Below are 18,091 nucleotides of genomic sequence, written 5' to 3'. Positions count from 1 at the left end.
TGCCATCCACTGCCTGCGGCCACGCCAGCACCATGTCCACATGTTAAGGGGTGTGATAAGCACAGAAAGCACGCGTGTAGGAGACCTGTCCTGAGAGTGGCAGACACCTCACGACTGACTCTGTGTGTGTGTGCAGCCACTGACTTGGCTGGGTAGTTGAGGAATGAGCGTATCTGCTCTCTTAATACTAAGAGGAGGCATGTTTTTCTTACCTTCATGAAATTTCTCCTTCTCCCACCCCCAATTACACAAAGACACTGTGTGGACAACTAATTACAATACCTGCAATGCATGCCTGGCTATCAGCACAGAACAACAGCAACAGAGTGAATTAGGTGAGATTTAAATTGGTCGAACAACTGGGACATCGCTGAGAAGTACAGCAACAAAGAGGCCAATTGGAATAAGAGCATCTGGAATAAATTTAATGCACGTAACCTTATGTGCAGCATTTTCTGTTTAAAACAGATGCACTCTCCTTTCTGTCATTTGCCAATTTCACATTTGTAATAACTAAACCTAACCTATGTGTGATCTCAAATGACTCAAATAGCTTGGCCTCTTTAAAGGAAATTGAGAAAATTCCTTCTCCTGTGTGGGCACAGTGCCAGCAGAAACAGAGTCGGCATCTGGGGAAAAGGGATCAGTCTAAAGTCTTTACATTATGTAAACTGGGCGCACGTGGTACTGCAAAAAGGTGCAGGCTTTTTCCTCCTGAAGGCAGACAGGGTTTCACCAGTTCAGCTGATGTCAACTGGGGTGGCTGTGAAACCAGAGGATAGCCATTGCCGTGCTCTTCACTTTATGGTTTATTAGGCAAATATAGTTTTTAAAAAAATCTACAGGAGCATGTAATACACAGAAATCATCAGTCAGAGATCAGTGGGGACACGTACCATCTTAACATACTAAGAACACCAGAAAAATATCTTACATGTATAATGCATGCACACTTCTGCTGCACATGTAAAATATACACACAAAAGAAAGAGAAACGCCACTTTTACTTTTTACTCCAGAAAGCACGACCCCCTGAATTGTCGTTCCAAGGCTATTCTGTCCACGTGGGCCTGAGTACCAGACCAGTCCTACCGTCCTTCCTACGGAACTGGCAATCCACCTGGGCTCCTGGCAGACTGAGCACCTCTGGTGATCGTTCACTCACGAGACCGGCGGAATGACTGCACGAGCCATGACCAGAAAATAACACTCCAGTGCCAGTTCTGCAAGCGGCTCCAGATCAATCTCCTTTATTCTCCCTATCTCTTGTCCCACTACCGGCAGAGAGCTGACAGTTACCATTGTCTTTTAAGAGTAGCCACTGGCGAGTTTAAAAAAGCCCAACATGCTCTGATTTACTTATGACAGCTCTGTTTCAAGCACGTTGTCCTTGGCCTCCAGCAGTCTCTCTAATCATTTAACACTCTCCACATTATTATGAATACGGCTCTAAAAATTCACAAGGTACCCGAGATGAAATCAGGAGGTTTCAGGTTGTGCTACCTCAGGGAAGAAATTACATTTCAACTGAAAACTACCGCCCTGTTTGGGGTGGGAGGGCACACAGGGCAGGGAGGAAATAGCAGGTGAATGACAGATTGCAGTTTCACAAATGTTGTCAGCCAGCAGACACCTGTACTGCTGCCAGAAGAAATGGTTTTCCCCCCACCTCCCTCATTTTGGCACAGCTTGTGAGCACCCAGCAGAACAAACCAAGGAACTACCTCAAGCTGAATTTTACTGGAAGAAGGGTATTTTTAACCTGGAACAGTTTCGTAATGCCATTTATCACGTAGCAAGACAAACCATTCCTGCCAGTTCAAGGGAGAGGAAAAGTTTCATGCAGGTTTATGCCAGCATCAGATGAGTAGGAGGTAACAGCCTGAAAAATGGCAGGCAGAGCTTTTCGTACTACAGATTCAAGCTAAGCCAAGCACAACAAAGAAAAGCTGCTGCTGATAGTCTTTTGATTACCCCAATCATACTAAAGTTGATTCATTTCAAACCCCACCGGACAGGACACTTTGCTTCCCTGCTGGCAGGTTCAGCAGGGCCCTGGCAGAGAAATGACCCACGCATGACAAATAAATCTCCCTTGAAACACAAACATTCAAAATACGGTAACTGAGGAGAAACACCCAGTGGCTCACTTGCCCTCCTGCACAGACCTCACAAGACCAGCCATACAGGGAGCCTCCCAAACACTAAAACTCATCTACAAAACTACGCCAGAAATGTCAAGCTGTGTATTTTAAACTTGATGCACTATGTGGGTCGAAGAGGCAGGAAAATGCACCCCGGGTTAGATCTCTGCAGGGCGGGAGTGACACCATGTGGCAATTTGCTTTAACTGGAGCACTGAGCTCCTAACAAGTGTCAGACTAATTCAGCCAACAGCTATTTATCCTGTTTAAATCGAGCAGCGTAGGATATTATCTGCTCTGGATTGCTAATGTTTCATTAGGAAAAAAAAAAAGTCCAGGATAGTGCACAATATCCATTTACAACTTCAAAACGCACTTGCAAATACTTTTTTATAGTGTGACAGTTGACTAATAAGCAGCTGATACAGGCATAATCCTGATGCCAGACATCCTACAACCCAAGTTCTCTTGCTAAAACTCCACTCAGCCCAATGTGGTAAAAAAATGAGGGAAGGAGATGAAATGGGAGCAAAACACCCCAAGGAATGCTAACGCTTCACTTCCGGCTTCTCAGAAAAGTTTTGTCATTTGCTCTATGACAAGAGAGAAGTTTATAGAAGAACAGAAGCAACAGGGAAGTTGTTTACCAGCAGTAAGACTATCCTCTCTAAAAAAAAAAAAAAATGCACCTCATCCCTCTTATTACGGGCATACTTAATATGAAAGTATCTGAACCTGCATGCACACATGGCCTTTTCATGCCACCAAACAGTGTCTCAGTTTTCAGGTTCATTCTGCATTGTATTGCTACATTTTTATAGCACGCTGCTTTGAAAAAGGAGGAAATGCTCCCATTCAAGAAACCAGGCCCAAAGTCAGACTTTTCTTCTCTGTAATAAGGACTATGTGGCATCCAACAGTGCAGGCGGGCAGGCCTTGGAGCCAGGATCAGTGTTTATCCATCTGTAGCTATACCCAAACAACATTGCCAAATTAAGAAAATCCAAGTATTGCACTAAATAGAATTTTGGGTTCCCCAATCTACCACACTGAGCTGACCTGCACACAGGCTCTTACAGCACCCAACATGCCAGGCTCACTTGGCTCTCCATGTAGTACACACAGTAACCTTTTTATGATTACCTCTCGACCATAAGGTAAACTGTTACATGCAGGAACCAGATCATCTGTCTTCAAACTTTATAGAGCTCTGGCCTTCCAGAGTTTTTGTATGATCATGAGTTCTTGTGCTTCATGACAGTATTTCATTCCTTTGCCACGAGACACTGGGCTGTATAATTATTACTTCTCTTTTTTTGGATTCATGATCAAACTGGAAGCAAATACATTTGGGTCACCTTCAAAATCTTTCCTCTTTTCCCCCATAACCCCCCTGGATTTTATTTCAGGGCTTTTTAATAAAACATTATAATGGCACTGCAGGATTGAGTTTGAGTTTCACTTACACAGCAAATGCAGTGATGCTACCACATGCTTTCTGTTTAGTGACCCATGACACGAAGGCAGACTTTACCTGGGATTTCCACCCGTAATCTACCATCTTCCCCAGCAGGGAAGACTGGAGCCTATGTGGAAGTCCCAGATCACTGCCATCATTACCAAACTGAATGAGCAATATTCATTCAATCTGTGAGTACTTGACTCACTTTAAATTCCCATTCAAAAAGGGACTGACAAATTTGGTTGAAGAGAGATTATCTAAATACACACTTCAAAACAAGAGTAGACTCAATTAAACTTTTAGAGCGATAAAAGCTTTTCAAATTTATCTGCTGCGAACAATTCTTGAATCAGTGGATTCCAAATTCAGTGTATGTGCTTGTAGGATTCACGTTGTACAATTCTGCAAATATCTGCAGATGTGCTAAGATGCTACCTGAGAGTTTGTGGAATATATTTTAATATTACTGAAATTAAAATAATTCTCTTCTGAAACATCTGCAAAAAAACATGATTTCACATTGGAATATCTTATTCATGTTTATCCATTTCTGAACTACATACTTTCCAGAAGACTGAACTTGGTGTGGAAAAGCTGGGACACACCTTCTTTATGATTCTTACTAGAATCTTAGTTAACTTATTTGGAGATACTCACATTCACAAAAGCAGTGTGATTTTGGAAGCGACAGCTTGTAGGTACACTATTTTGCAGCATCACAACAGGACACTGCCATTGCTAAAGGCTCACGGTACAGTGAAGAACGTACTCCAAGAAGCATGAAGTGAGGAAACTAGTAAAGGAAAGAAGTTAAATAGATCTGCTAGTGGCCCACGTCTGCCAGGTGAAACATGCAAATTGAATTTGATTAACGTTCTGGTTGTTAAACAACGAACCAATTACCAACTTCTACACTGATATGAGAGTTGAAGATTTTATCAAGATCCTTTCAAGGCTATCTGGTCCACAATTTGTCAGAGCTGTCCCACTTCAGGAAAATTAAATTATATCCATATACACTCCCACTCAAGAGTCCTATGTACCCACACCTAGAGCAACAGTCAGCGGCAGTCAGCGTAAGATTTAAAAGGCCTGTTGTATGGTGGAAAATAAACAAAAAAGACTTTCAACAACTTACTCCTCTTGCATGGTAAATATATCAAAACAGCCATTTGCCAGCATTTGGTCCAGCATTGTCAGGAGAGGTACCGACACCCTGATGAAAGAAAATAATTTAACAATGTAAATACACTTCTTGGCATACATTTACACACTATTTTTAATTAGAAGCAAAGAAAGAAACTTCCTATCTACCTACACATATTTAAATTAGAATAATTTACACAGAGGAGGGTTGCTCGGTAACTTCTGTGTGTTGGCTAAATCATCCGCCTTGGCTGAGAGCGTGACATTCCATTACAGCCAAAAGGAAAAAAAAACCCAATTAACAACATGCCTGGTTTAAACTTGCAGGGTCCTGAAAACACAATTAACAGTAGCAGAAAATATTAATTTATTTTCCAGTATATAAATGACATATTCTACAACAGAATTGTAACAGAAGTTACACCTCACTACAGGTAATGACCAAATGAATAAGCACACGTCAACTGTATTCCAGTTGGTCATGCTTTCAATGGCTGACACAAGAAACAAAATAAAAATAAAATAAACCTGAAAATTATATTAATAATTGTGGGGTGTGTTCTCTAGGGAAAATTTTTTATTTTCCACATGTTTGATAAGCAAGGCTTAGAGAAATTAATCTCATTATGCAGAATGAGTCACTTTCAAAGAAAAATCTTCACAAGAAAATTATACTTCAAGTATTTGTGAAAAAACACTACCTAAACAAAATGCAGACTGGACTACACTGAAAAGTGTGCAGCAGTATACAAGCTCCAATATTGCATTATATAAAAACTGGTGCTTATCACATTGTGAACAATATTAAACTACAGTAAATGCAAAATATTCTACCATCACTCCTTTGTTATATGTTTTACCAAAGGTACTGATGTACCAAACAGACTTATTAAAACAAACTTATATGGCTCAGGCATACTTCATCTAGGCATATTAAAAAATATTAGATGCCCAGATACTTCAAATAATCCTGCTGTTAAAGATAAAGCAAAAGAAAAACATTACCGGTCATTCCGCAGGTTGTCTTCAAAGACCTTTAGCAACGTCTCACAAAAGCTCTCCATAGCACTGGAATCATTCTGGATTTTCTTCATGTAGTCAAAAAGGCTCTGGGCAGAGTATCTGAGCTACAACAGAAGGAACCTCAAATGAGGACTCAAGGATTAAACCCCGCTGCAACTCACAGAAACGGCGACTACACAGAATCACGCTTATCGCTCACACCGGCACTGTGAACACACTCTTCCAACAGCAGCCGAGTGTATAAATTTAATAATGATATTTGACAGGAAGATGTCTATTTTACTTTCATTAATCCTTTTTCAAGGAAAGGGGTTTTTCCCCTGTTAAAGTTTTGCCATTGTAGGAAAAAAAGACCACTTTAAAGGTTTAATATTTTCTTTCTCTCAAAATAAAACATCCCCAAACCGCTGTGATTATCCTGCTTTACTTCAAATAATAATATTATTATGTCTCTGAAAGTTAAAGAGTACACAAGAAGTTCAAGAGGCAATATTTATTAAACAAGCTGATGTAATTGAAAAATGCAGGCAAGCTCTTGGGCACATGGTGCAGGCCACACAAACCAGTGGTAAACTCAGGTTAAAAATTCTAAACACCTCAGAAATAATGACTCTTGCCTGAAGTTTATTGTGTTAATCAGCTCGTTTAGGAAGACGGCAGAAGGAGGTTTGAGCACTCGTGCCCGTGGCTGGGCCGGCGGCTCAGCGCGGGTCAGGCTGCGGCCCCTCACAGCCCCTGCTCGGGGTGGCGGTTGGGGGCCCCGGGGGATTCCCCCTCCCCTGCGGGACCCCCCTCTCTCCTGCAGGAACCCCCCCCGGCAGCCCCCAGTCCACCCTGCAGCGGCAGGACAAGGACTGCAACAGGCTACATGAACATCACTACTAATGCTAAGATCTTCCGTTTCTGGGAGAGGTAGGGATTTTAGTTTCCAGGGTCATCTTTTCAAATACTGATTGACTTCCCCTGAGGACAAAAAGAAGAATTTGGTATTTTTTGTTACAGAAACTACCTCAAAAGAAAATACCTCGTTGAGGGTAAACATAATCAGATTTCCGAATTTTCCTGACTCCAGTGTGAAGGATTATCAGTCCTGCTGGGGCTTGGTCAAGTTGCTTAGGGAAGGGGGCGGAGGGGGTGCCCCCCTATAAGAAACTGGCTTCCAATGAAGGAGGCAGTGGGAAGGGTAGATGGGGCAGAGCAGTTTTGAAATATGAACTTCTTTCAGTTTTGGTTGCAAGTGTTAAATAATATTTGTTGAGTCAAGAGGTGCCTGAAAGCAGTAAGTAAGCCTATTCAGTCAGTGGAGATTTTCTTTCTGAACTCAGATTTTGATAGCTCATTCACAGGTGCAATTTGTTCCCTCAGAAGATCGACCCTTTTATCAAGGAAAGAATCATAAAAAAAAAAAAAAAAAATTAGATCAGTATGAGAAGTGCCACAAGTGTCTTCCTGAAAGCAAAAGAGAGGAATCTCTATTTAAACTTTTTATCTAATTTAAATTTTATATCAGTAACATTTATGGGTGCATCAGCACAGAACAATAAACCTTTTAGCCTTGAATCAAAACTCTGAACTAGTCTTCAAAAGCTTTAGCCTACCTGTAAACACCATAGCACAACAATCCATATTACCTGGAACGTACCACAGTCTGCTATTTTAACAATTTGTTCTATAATGAAAGATCCTGGGCAACGCAGCAGCAGAAATATTTCTTTAAAAAGGTCAAGCAATTTATAAGAAATTATTCTGTTATTTTGCATTTCAAAATGACAGTATAAGCTCTGTAAAAATTGTTTAAACATTTGTAAAAGCTACATCTACTAAACTGAAATACAGAATTGAACTGTGGTTCTTCCATATGCCAGAAGTAACATTGGTATGTCTCCCTGTAAGCTGAGTATTATCTGTATCCTTACACTGAAAGGTCTTTACAGGATAGACAACAGTAAGGAAGAGAGATTTCCTGAAAATTTAAAACCTGATTCATTATTGTATACTACCCTTTAAAACAATCTGTGCATTTAAGACCATTACAAATAAAGAATAAATATCTTCTCTTAATACCTTACACTAGCGGAGATCAATTATAAGCAGAAGAAAAGTTATATCTGAGTCAAGTCTCAGGAAAAGCTCTTAAAACACATATGGTTAACTATGCAGTTTTCTCTCCTATTTCTTTTGTCTTTTAAACTACCTTGCAGATCCCACACCATTTTTAAAGAAACCTTAATTACTCAATGATTCACCTGTAGATTTAAATGATTGAAAAGGCAAGAATGGACACAAAAGAAAAGGGCCAGCATAGCTATGCATAGGATGTTCCAAAGCTGTGCAAAACCAAGACAGAGTAGCAGGATAATCAAAAAAACTGTCTAATTAAGACAACATTTCTTCATTAGCAAGTAAATAAACAATACAAAAGTACAGGTATGGATAAGCCATCACATACTGCTTGGGAGATTTAAAAATGGGACATTTTCCAAACAGTCAGCATAGACCATACAAACTTTTCCAGAAGAAACTCCAACATAACAAGATAACATTATATGATCAGGATAAATTTGTATTTCCTCCTCAGGTGATCGCTCCTTTTTTCCCAGATAACCGATGAGGACAACATCTGAACTACAACCTTAGCTGCTTGTGAGTATTTGCAGAAAAGAGCATTTCCAAATTTCTTCCTCGCCAATTGAGAACTCAGAATTCACACTATATCAAATGTGTGACATTTACCTTCCCCTGGGGTTACATGAGGACTGGAGGAGGAAGTTAGGAGGTTAATGGGTTGGAACTGGGACAACTCTGAATAAGAATTTAAGAGGAGGCCTGAGAATGACCTTGTTCTTATTAAACATAGTAGAAACAGGATTTGCCAAGGCTTGACTCTCCCATCATTTAAGCCAATAGTGGATACTTCAGTGATAGGCAATGCACGATAAGGCGATCAGCGTTCAAAGGGACCATTCATTTGATGATAAAACTAAAGTCCTAATGATTTTACCTCCTGAACCAGGGGAAAAGCATGAGGAAGTGTAGCTACAGCAAGGGGAGAAGGCAATTACAGCTCTGGACAGGCACGTGGTGTATAAATAAGGTGCCTGCACAACCTTCCTGAAATTGCATCCTGGTCAGCTTGTTGCAAAGCCGAAGTACTATGCTTCTAAAAACAGTCTCAAGGCAGCAAGTGGGACTGATACAGCCAGAAGAAAGTTAGTTTAGGCACCTAGTATGTAAAAAAGCATTCAAAATCTCAGATATCCATCAGCTATAAAGAGGCTAAATCCACATAAGGGTTCTGATTCTTACTTCACAGTACTATCTTGGACAGACCTGATAAAAAAAGCCAGTGGGGAATGATGAAAAAGGAAAAGACTGTACCGAAGATGTTCAGTAGATTGATATACTTGGATGACTGTCAGTGTCCCATCTAACCAGTCTCCTTGAAGCCCCAGGTATCTTAAAAATATTCAGTCTTATGCACCACAAATGGAAGTCAAGTGAGCAACTACTGGGGAAGCCTGGACAAAATCAGATGTATAAATAATTGCTGAAGGCTGCAGTTTTCATAGAAGCATTTCAACAGAGCAAGACCTACTCACAGAGTCAGAACGTTTCTGTAACACATGCAGAAAAAAACATGTTACGCTCAATAAGTAACACTGATTTGAGATCATTTCTTATCCTGACAAATTTACAGCACTGAAGTGGCAGTAGCCTATTTCCCCAGTAACTTTAGAAAAAAATGCATGAGATTCAAATTTTAGCACAAGCGAAACCATGTCTCCCTTGTTTAACCTGCAACATTCTTTTTAAGATATCAAGTCTTTGGAGGCCAGTAACTCTAAGACTCAAGTCAGTGCTATTTTACAAGAAGTAGGAATAGCTTAATTCCCACTAATTTTTTCTTTAAAAAAAGAACGTGAAAAATTATTCTCAAATGTATTTTGCTCAGCAATCATCAACAAAGAAAACTGAATTTAGGGCCTGTTCTTTCAAACAAAATATGCATTAATTTGCATACAATTTGTCACAGTAACCAGATGTTTTAGAACATCCTCTACAAATGTCCCAACATTTTCATTTGTAAGAACTAACACTGCTGTTCAAAGCCCAGTATTTGCTCTGAATGGTGCAGACAGTCATAAATAGCACTGGCAAACAATGAGTCCATTTTGAGGAAAGTAAAACTTAAATTGTATCATGTATATGGCACATAGATAATGTTGACATCCATATGCCACAGATGGGCTTTAATTCTGGTCAGGTGCTTTAACATACATATGCATCCATCAGATAGTTTTGGAACTGGATACTCAAATTGTTAAAGGTCTTTGGCATCTCAAGTTGGAACCCTGGTACTAGTTTGGGAGACAATTTTCAAAATAGGTTGCTGCCTTTTTTTTTTTTTCTTCCTTAAGGTTTTACTTAAAATTTCTATAACATTTTAAAAAGTAATCTTCAGTCTTTATGGGGGGAGTAGAAATCACAGAACATTCTGTGCTTTAACAAAACTTTAAATGTAGTGCAGTTCAACAATAATGAAATTATATAAAAATTGTATCCTGACCCCTGGAACTACAGGGTTTGTGAACTGGAGAAAGAACATCATTGTATAGTTCTCATCTCCATATACTGAGAGGATTTTTTATGCAGCCATAAGAAATATGCATCATTGTGGGCCAGATATATAATTAAAAGATTCTTTTACACAGAGAAAGTGCCCTTTGAACCAAGGCGATGTAGCAGAATGCCAAATCCCAAAGGGAATGACATCTTCTGTTTTTCCAGATTTACTTCAAATGCTCATGCTATAATTCCTTCAGCAACCATGCTGTCACCAAAACGTTTCTGAGATACCCCACACAGCCCATTTCAGAAAATCTCTTTGAAAAGGAAAACAAAGAACTCCTCGTGCTAAATATATGCAGAGCAATTTTAACTATGGAAAAATAGCCATTGAACATGGAACTACAATGGAGCCTTTCTCCTACTAATTCTCCGAGATGATTTAAAGACAAATTAACATTTGAACTCAGATTAGTATACAAGAATCTTCTAACTTTCTAACTTCTGTGTCCACTTGTGCATGTGTGTTTATATTTTTTTATGTGAGAGAGGGAATAAAGGAGAGATCACAAGAGCCCACGCAGGTTATTGCATGAACATGTATTTGAATAATCCTTTTTCTTGATCCAAGATTTAAAAAATTTGCTTCTTTCATATGGATTTAATAGGAACAGTTCTTGAAATTTTCTATTAATGTTTTAAATCAGTCCCTGGATATTCAGTAAAGAACACTATGAGCTTTGATAGAATGGTTTGAAACAAAAGTCATTAGAAGACACATCAATTCTAATTTATATATCACACTTTAAATATTAAATGTAATTCACCACACACTGTGTAATCCCAAGTGTAAGCACCCCATACTTTGAGCCTCTCTTGCACTTCTATCTGGCTCAAAAGAGAATTAGGTCATCTTGTTTCTAAAGCCAAACCCCTTAAGAATATCTTAACCAGAACAATCCTTTAGCATTAAAGAAAAATGCAGGGTCACAGAAAGTTAACATTTCAAAATCATATTTTGAAAAGAGTACAGAAGGTTTCCCTTAAATATACTGTCAGATGGTAATAAGTGAAGGGAGGTAAAAGTAACTGAACTGTTTACACTTTCCAAAATCAAGCACAACCAGAACTTAAAAAACCCCAAAAGATATTAAAACGTTGAATAAGAATTTTCCTCTGACCTCGGCTAGCAGTCAGAATGTCTGTTTCTCCACAACTTTCCTCCCTTATTATACTTATATGAATAACTTTGGTTTTGGTGGAGCCTCCTTTAATTAGCTGTGTTTGACTAAAAGCTGAATTTGATGTGCATGTCTGCTATTAAAAAAATCTGTTAGGAGTTACATTGTCTATCCGGTAATTATTGTCACAAACCAATAAGCATATGTTTTCAAGGTTCTAAAACAGCCATTGCTATATAATTAGTTGCTATTTTAGAAACATTAAAATTCTCAAAATTGGTTTAAATACATGAGACTGCACAGACACCAAATTGTCAGCTACACGAAACCCAAAGGCATACGGACATCTCTTGATCACAAGTGCAGAAGCCATGGCACCAGGCAAAACCCACCATCTGGGCACATTCTGAACAGCTCATGGTAAAACTGAAAAGTGGAAGCCATGGGAGACAAGCTTGAAATGATTACCTCCTTCCTTCTGTGAACCCAGCAGGAGCTGTCCTCTCTCCACAAAACCTGTATTTCCAGACACTTATCACTTTTCTACTGGCTGTCTTAATTAGAGACAATCTTAATTAGAAACACCCTTATACACTGTTGGGGTGCTGACTCATTACCTCCTCTTCCTGTTGCAGGTCCACTACAATTTAAAGATTTAACTGACAGTCCAGAATATTCTGCTAGTGGTCTGACATTTCTCTGTAGTGTCATACTGAACAGCGTCCTTACCCCAATAGTTGTTTCCATGTATGTTACATCTTTGGCTACATCAAATAGCAAAAAAGTTAGAAGCCAAATATCTTGAAACCAATAATTCTGTGACTAACAAGACAAGCTGTAACATAAGGATAGAAGGATACACTAAAATTACAATAAAGTCTGCAAGATTTTGGCCACATAACAGACTACCAAAACCAGTGATAAAGACTGTTCAGACACAGAAGAATGAAACAGAGATTGCAAAGCTCATAGGATTCAGGCAGCCATTTGAATACTTGTTTGTAATGTAACTTCTGGCATCTCTTTGGTACTTTTGTAGAAATCATATCAAAATTTAAAAAAATCTAAACATACTGCTAACATATATTGACAACTGTTAACACCTTGCATCAGGTTACAAATGAAACAAGCATTCATCTCATTTAAAAAGAGCAATCACCTTGCATTTAGCCACAACATTTAGCTGAAGGGCTCCTCCTCTGTTAACTGCTAGAAGGGTGAGCAAATAAACCTAAGAGTTGATTGAGCCAACAGGCTGGAACTCTCAGGTTCCATCAGGCCAGGGAATGAGAAACAGTGTCCTTACTCCTTGTTTCCTGCATGCTCAGTAAGTCAAGAAAATAATACTTTTAAAGATTAAAAATATAAAGCCCATCAGGTTTAAAAGTGTGCCTTGTTTTCTTTTAAAAATCTTGTATCTGAAAATCTCACAGAAATAACTATTTGCAATACCCAGTGTCACAGACTGAACGCTTTAGTGAGCAATTTTATCAGGTAAATGCATTCTTCTACCAAACAGGAAAACCATCCTGCTTTCTTACCGTTGTCTCTGTTAATCCACCAACAGACACTGAGAGACCCAAAAGCACATAGTATTGGTATGTTGGCAAAGCCAAAAGCTGGGTGATTCGAGGGAAAGCTTCTGAAGCGGCATTCCAGTTTAGAGTCTCTTTCTCTGACCTGGGTAAAGGGGAAGGGAAAAAAAAATCATGTTGTATGTGTGTACTGCCTTTCTTCTCCATACATTCCTATAATAGCTCCTCATCCTCAAGCAGCATGTCAGTGAAGAAAGTCTCCGAATTACTTAAATTCATCATTGGACTTTAAGCATATGGGGAAAATACAAATCAAAACTTCAGCCACTGACAATAAAGTGAAGCAATCTTCACGTCCTTGTTCTGATTCAGATAAGGGATTTGAACTAGTTTCCTTTCCACGTGCACTTTTCTCTACACCAAGAAAACAAGTTCTCTTTTTTTGTGTTCCACTCTGAGTTCTCTCCCACCAACTGCTAGTCAACAAATGATACAAAGAGACCCAGGAAAGGCTGACACACATGCACCTCACCACTGATCAATCAGCAGCCTAGCAGACAGCACTTTTTGAGTTACAGGAGGTTGAGATTCTGCTGAACAGAATGGGGACACAAAGTTGGATATTCCTCATCCCAATCAAGCATTATAATCACCATTCAGGAATGAGTTGCTCTCACTCTTGCTTTAACTAGAAATTCCATCTGGGAAAATTACTGCAACTAGAGGTTGGTTAAAATACTACTATTCATTAAAAATTATCATTGTGATCAATCAGTGTTTTCCAGCCAGGGGAAAAAAAAAAAAATAAAATCAGGAAGGGGGACTTCCAATAAGTTCCAGCTCTCACATTATGAAAAGAAAATGAAATTATAAACCAGACATTTCATAAACAGCGGGATTACCAAAACACAGCTCCCAGCAGTTCTGTCTTACCAGTGGTCTCCAATCTACTACTGACATGATCTCTACCATCCACCACAAAATCAGCTGACAGGTTCAGAAATTATTGGGGTTGATCTAGAGAAAGACTTAAGTGGCAAGACCATATAAGACCTATCTCCATAGGAAACTGGTTTTAACAGAAACCCGTACTGTAAGTTCTTCTTCTGAATATTTGATATGTTTATGCATATTCACTGGATACCTCAATGAAATTCTGAAAAACATCACCAAATATTCCTCCATACACATCTTAGGTTATTTGGGCACAAAATTTACATCAGGTGTGCGCATGTATCTTTTACTTTCACTAGTTTATGATGTTTTTCAATATATTACCTTGGAAATATCCTCTCTAGCTCTTCTCGATGAGGTATGTGTGGAACTGGTGGATGGTCAAAATGTAAAAGAGTAAGGAACACAGATCCTGCATGAGCTCGAAATTTATCTATTTTTTCAGCTGACTGTTGAGCCAGCCAGCACATAATCTGTTTGCAGCTACAAAGAAGAAAACAGTTAATTACATAATTTAATCAGTAGAATGTCTATTTAAATTGTTTCAATGATATAAAAAATATCCTGCTATGAAAGTACATAATGAACGTACAAGTGATCTAAGACATCAACAGGGTGACAGGTATCATGAAATTAAAAGTCAGAAGCTCAGCATAAATTATCTTTTTCTGTATTTCCTTACTAAGAATTTTGCAAGGAAGACAGAAATGAATACAAACTCATCTCCACATATCAGTACATTCCAAATTAATGATGCAATGCTCTGAACAAGGAGGCAAATTTGTTTTCTATTTAAGTGAACAATAACTGGCAAGCTCCACAGAAGCAGCAAGTATAGACCAAATCTCACAGTTGCACTGTATTTCAAAGGTGGGACTGCCACCCAGTTTCTCTCAATAAGGTTAGCCTCTCTGAAAAACAGATACGATATTCTCACCATTTCTGTGGCTGTAAGCTTGATGCACTTCTCTCAAAAGTTTTGTCACACTCAGGAAAGGAGTAAGTATACAATATATAAGCAATACTTTCTTGTATGGATTGGAATGTAGTTATACAAGATAAGACACAAGAATAGTACAAGTAGCATACATGTTGGCATTAATTAACTCCGCTTCATTCTGAACCAGCAGAAGCGTCACTTCCATTAAACTTGTCATAGCAGCTTCACGTACCCTGTTGAAACAGACACATATTAGGGTAGTTACATCAGTATTTTTTTAAATACATACATCAGCAGTTAAGTTAGACACTGGCAAAAATTCAAAATAATGAAAGCAATGACCACTAAGAGCAGCTTTCATATTTTTGGGAGGAAGAGGAGTATGTACTGCTATACCCCCAAGCCTCATTCTGGGAATTGAAGCCCTCACTGCAGTGAGGGTACAACAGTCATTATAGTTCCAGGCAAGCCCCCTGCCTCATCATCTTATTTTTTATTCCAGCTAGATGTCATCAGGTTTATTTTTAAGAAGACTGAAATCGAGGAATAATAATATTTAGTGTGCAAGTAGATGTATTCAAACCTAAGTGCTCTGTCTGCTTTAATTCATCTTCTAAAAAGGCCAATCCACATTTTGACATTAAGATATTTAAGCATTGTTAAAAGTGTCATATTCCTGTAAATTTTTGATCTTAGTATTTCCAACATTAAAAAAAACAGTGACTCAGAATGGCTTAAATCTCTATGCTAAATAATAATTAGTTTTATGAAACAGATTAGCTAAAGTAATACTAAATTGTGCTTGAAGTGCATCCTCTTTATATGGTGAAGATTTTCTGCCTTCAAAATGTCTAAATATAGTATCAATATTAAAAAAGCCAACAACAGTTTGATTTCAATCAAAAAAAAAAATCAATACGCCTGTTTTGAATCACACGCCTTGTCAATATGTGAGTTGTTAAAAGCAGTTTCTTTCTTAAGACTATGGCAGATTCTCAACTGGTTCCTGCAGAAGACCAGGACCAACACATTCATCACATTAGTCATGCATGGTAGTGTCATCCCTTCTCAATAATAATTTGAATATTTGAAAAGGTACACCTGCCTACTGTGAAAAGAAATACTCCAGTTTCTAATTTCCAAAACCAGCTGAAAACAAGTTGTCCATGCAATCTAAAACTGGGTGGGACATTTGTTGCAATGGTAAAAAAAGGTGAATTACATCATTTTTTCATGAGGGGCTTAATACAAGTTTGGCAATCTTTCATCAAAGTATGTTTTCCTAGTTTTTCATATAGTATCTGACTATTAGATATTCATGTCTAACACCTGTAGACAGATTGGACAAGTCCCAGCAAACAACCTGTCAGAAGAAATGTAAAGTTCGCATATGGAAACTAAAGTTGGTTAAACTTTCCCACGATTCCATTAAAGAAAGACAACAATTACACACCAAAGACAAGGCCTCTCCAGAGAAATGGCAATTCTCCCCATATCTTTCCATCTTAGTCAATGGTTTAGAAGAAACAGAATGAGAAAACATTCATATTTGAGAGGCCACAGAAGTATTAAGCTGCCAACAGTTTGCTATGAGAAAGGATTCCCCTTCCCCCTTTAATTTACATGTTTCTTGACTTGATTTTGGCTGGCATTGCCAAAGAAGCTTAAAAAGAATCTGGTGCTCAAAGCACATTTGAATTTTAATGGCTGTTGGGAATTTAATTTCCTCAGGATTTCTTTGAAAATTTCCACTTTGTAGAGTTTTGTTTTTAAATTAGGGCATAGACAGAAGGATAAACAATAGGTATGGGGAACTTAAGTGAGAGCTGTCAGATGTGGAAGTTAACCTGAATACCTAATTATACTTAGCTAGGTTCTTATCTACTTCAGTATCTCGCCTAATTTTTAAAGCAAAAAGCTTAGTATCTCTTCCCCTTCTCTGACTCCCCACCCTGTATGGTTGCTCTTACATTTTCTTTCAGCTACACCTCTCTCTTGTGTTACTAAATTCTCTGAGCTAGAGATCCATTCACCTCCCTCTTGAGTCTTTGATGGCTGACGAAGGAGGTGAGGGAAAGACAAGCTCCTTCTTCCCTTGGGCAGGCTGGAATGACCTACTCTTGATCCTTACTAGTTTGATTCCTTGTTTCCTCTTCTAAGTTTGAGAAGTCACATACACCTACTTTTCTCTGATTTCTTGTCCTGTGTTATTATTTCCCTGTTGTATGACAATTTTAACAACCAGTGCTGAAGGCTGAGGATCTGGGTATCATTATACAAAAGAAGAAAAATACAAACACCTAAGTATTAACTCAGGCTGGTTAGAGCAGTCTGGATTATTTGCTCTGTGTACTTTTCCAACACATTTGTAAATATTGTAGTGAAGTACCTTAAAGGAACAAGGTTCGTCAATTTTAAAAGCGCTCAATGCTAACATAGCACAAAATACCTTTCTTCTGCTTTGCAGTGTAGAATTTAACACTTCACCTTCTGTTCAAAGACAGAGCAGTTATAACTAACTATTGCAACTCATGCTGGAACTGACGAGATCTCAGTGACTGATAATGACTGGGTAGAGCACAAGCATTGAAGTTTGACAGTAGTATAAACTACCCAATGATTTCTGGCAATGAAACACTCTAGCATGATACATATTGCACAAAAAAAGCACAATCCAACTTTCTTTCCTACCTAAGACAAGAGTTGGTTATAGGGTGTGTTATAGTAGCTCCTGTTCCTCATGGTAATTACAAATGTACTTTATAGCACCTGCCCCTGGGTTCATCTACCTAACAAGCAATCTTAAAGAGGAGAGTGACACTGTAATTATTTTTTGTCTTTTTTTTAAAGCAAAACTGGTGCTACTAAATAGAATAAACGACATTAAAGTCAAGAATGAGTGGGACAGAATTCTAAAACAGATAACCAGAAATTTGAGCCTAAACAAAATGTTCCCAAACTCACAACAATGCATATTTGGCATCATGTATTATTGTACCGGATCTGAACACGGATCAGCATGCTATGCATGGCTGCTGAAGCTGAATACAGCCAGTGCTCCAGAACCAGACTGTTTTGCTCGCAGCAGGGAGGAGGGAGCAGGCAAGTGACCAAGACTGTTTTGGCCGCAGAAAGAAGTG

At 38.6% G+C, this 18,091-nt stretch overlaps 1 protein-coding gene across 4 annotated transcripts in view; it reads right to left on the bottom strand.

The window, feature by feature from the left end:
• The window catches only part of TBCD (tubulin folding cofactor D), a 130,340-nt gene that overhangs the window by 9,866 nt on the left and 102,383 nt on the right, over window positions 1-18,091 (bottom strand). For all 4 annotated transcript variants that reach the window (XM_042802361.1, XM_042802363.1, XM_042802362.1 and 1 more), the window contains 5 exons: window positions 15,101-15,184; window positions 14,336-14,494; window positions 13,064-13,202; window positions 5,758-5,879; window positions 4,745-4,822 (listed from right to left, as the gene is read on the bottom strand). In XM_042802361.1, coding sequence (XP_042658295.1) covers window positions 4,745-4,822; window positions 5,758-5,879; window positions 13,064-13,202; window positions 14,336-14,494; window positions 15,101-15,184 — 582 coding nt within the window. The remainder of the gene's footprint in view (window positions 1-4,744; window positions 4,823-5,757; window positions 5,880-13,063; window positions 13,203-14,335; window positions 14,495-15,100; window positions 15,185-18,091) is intronic.

Source organism: Tyto alba, unplaced genomic scaffold (genome assembly GCF_018691265.1).
Source record: "Tyto alba isolate M040663 unplaced genomic scaffold, T.alba_DEE_v4.0 Super-Scaffold_39, whole genome shotgun sequence".
In the NCBI taxonomy this organism is placed as follows: Eukaryota; Metazoa; Chordata; class Aves; order Strigiformes; family Tytonidae; genus Tyto; species Tyto alba.
The sequence above is the reverse complement of the archived record's forward strand: the minus strand, read 5'-3'. Positions and strand labels throughout refer to the sequence as shown.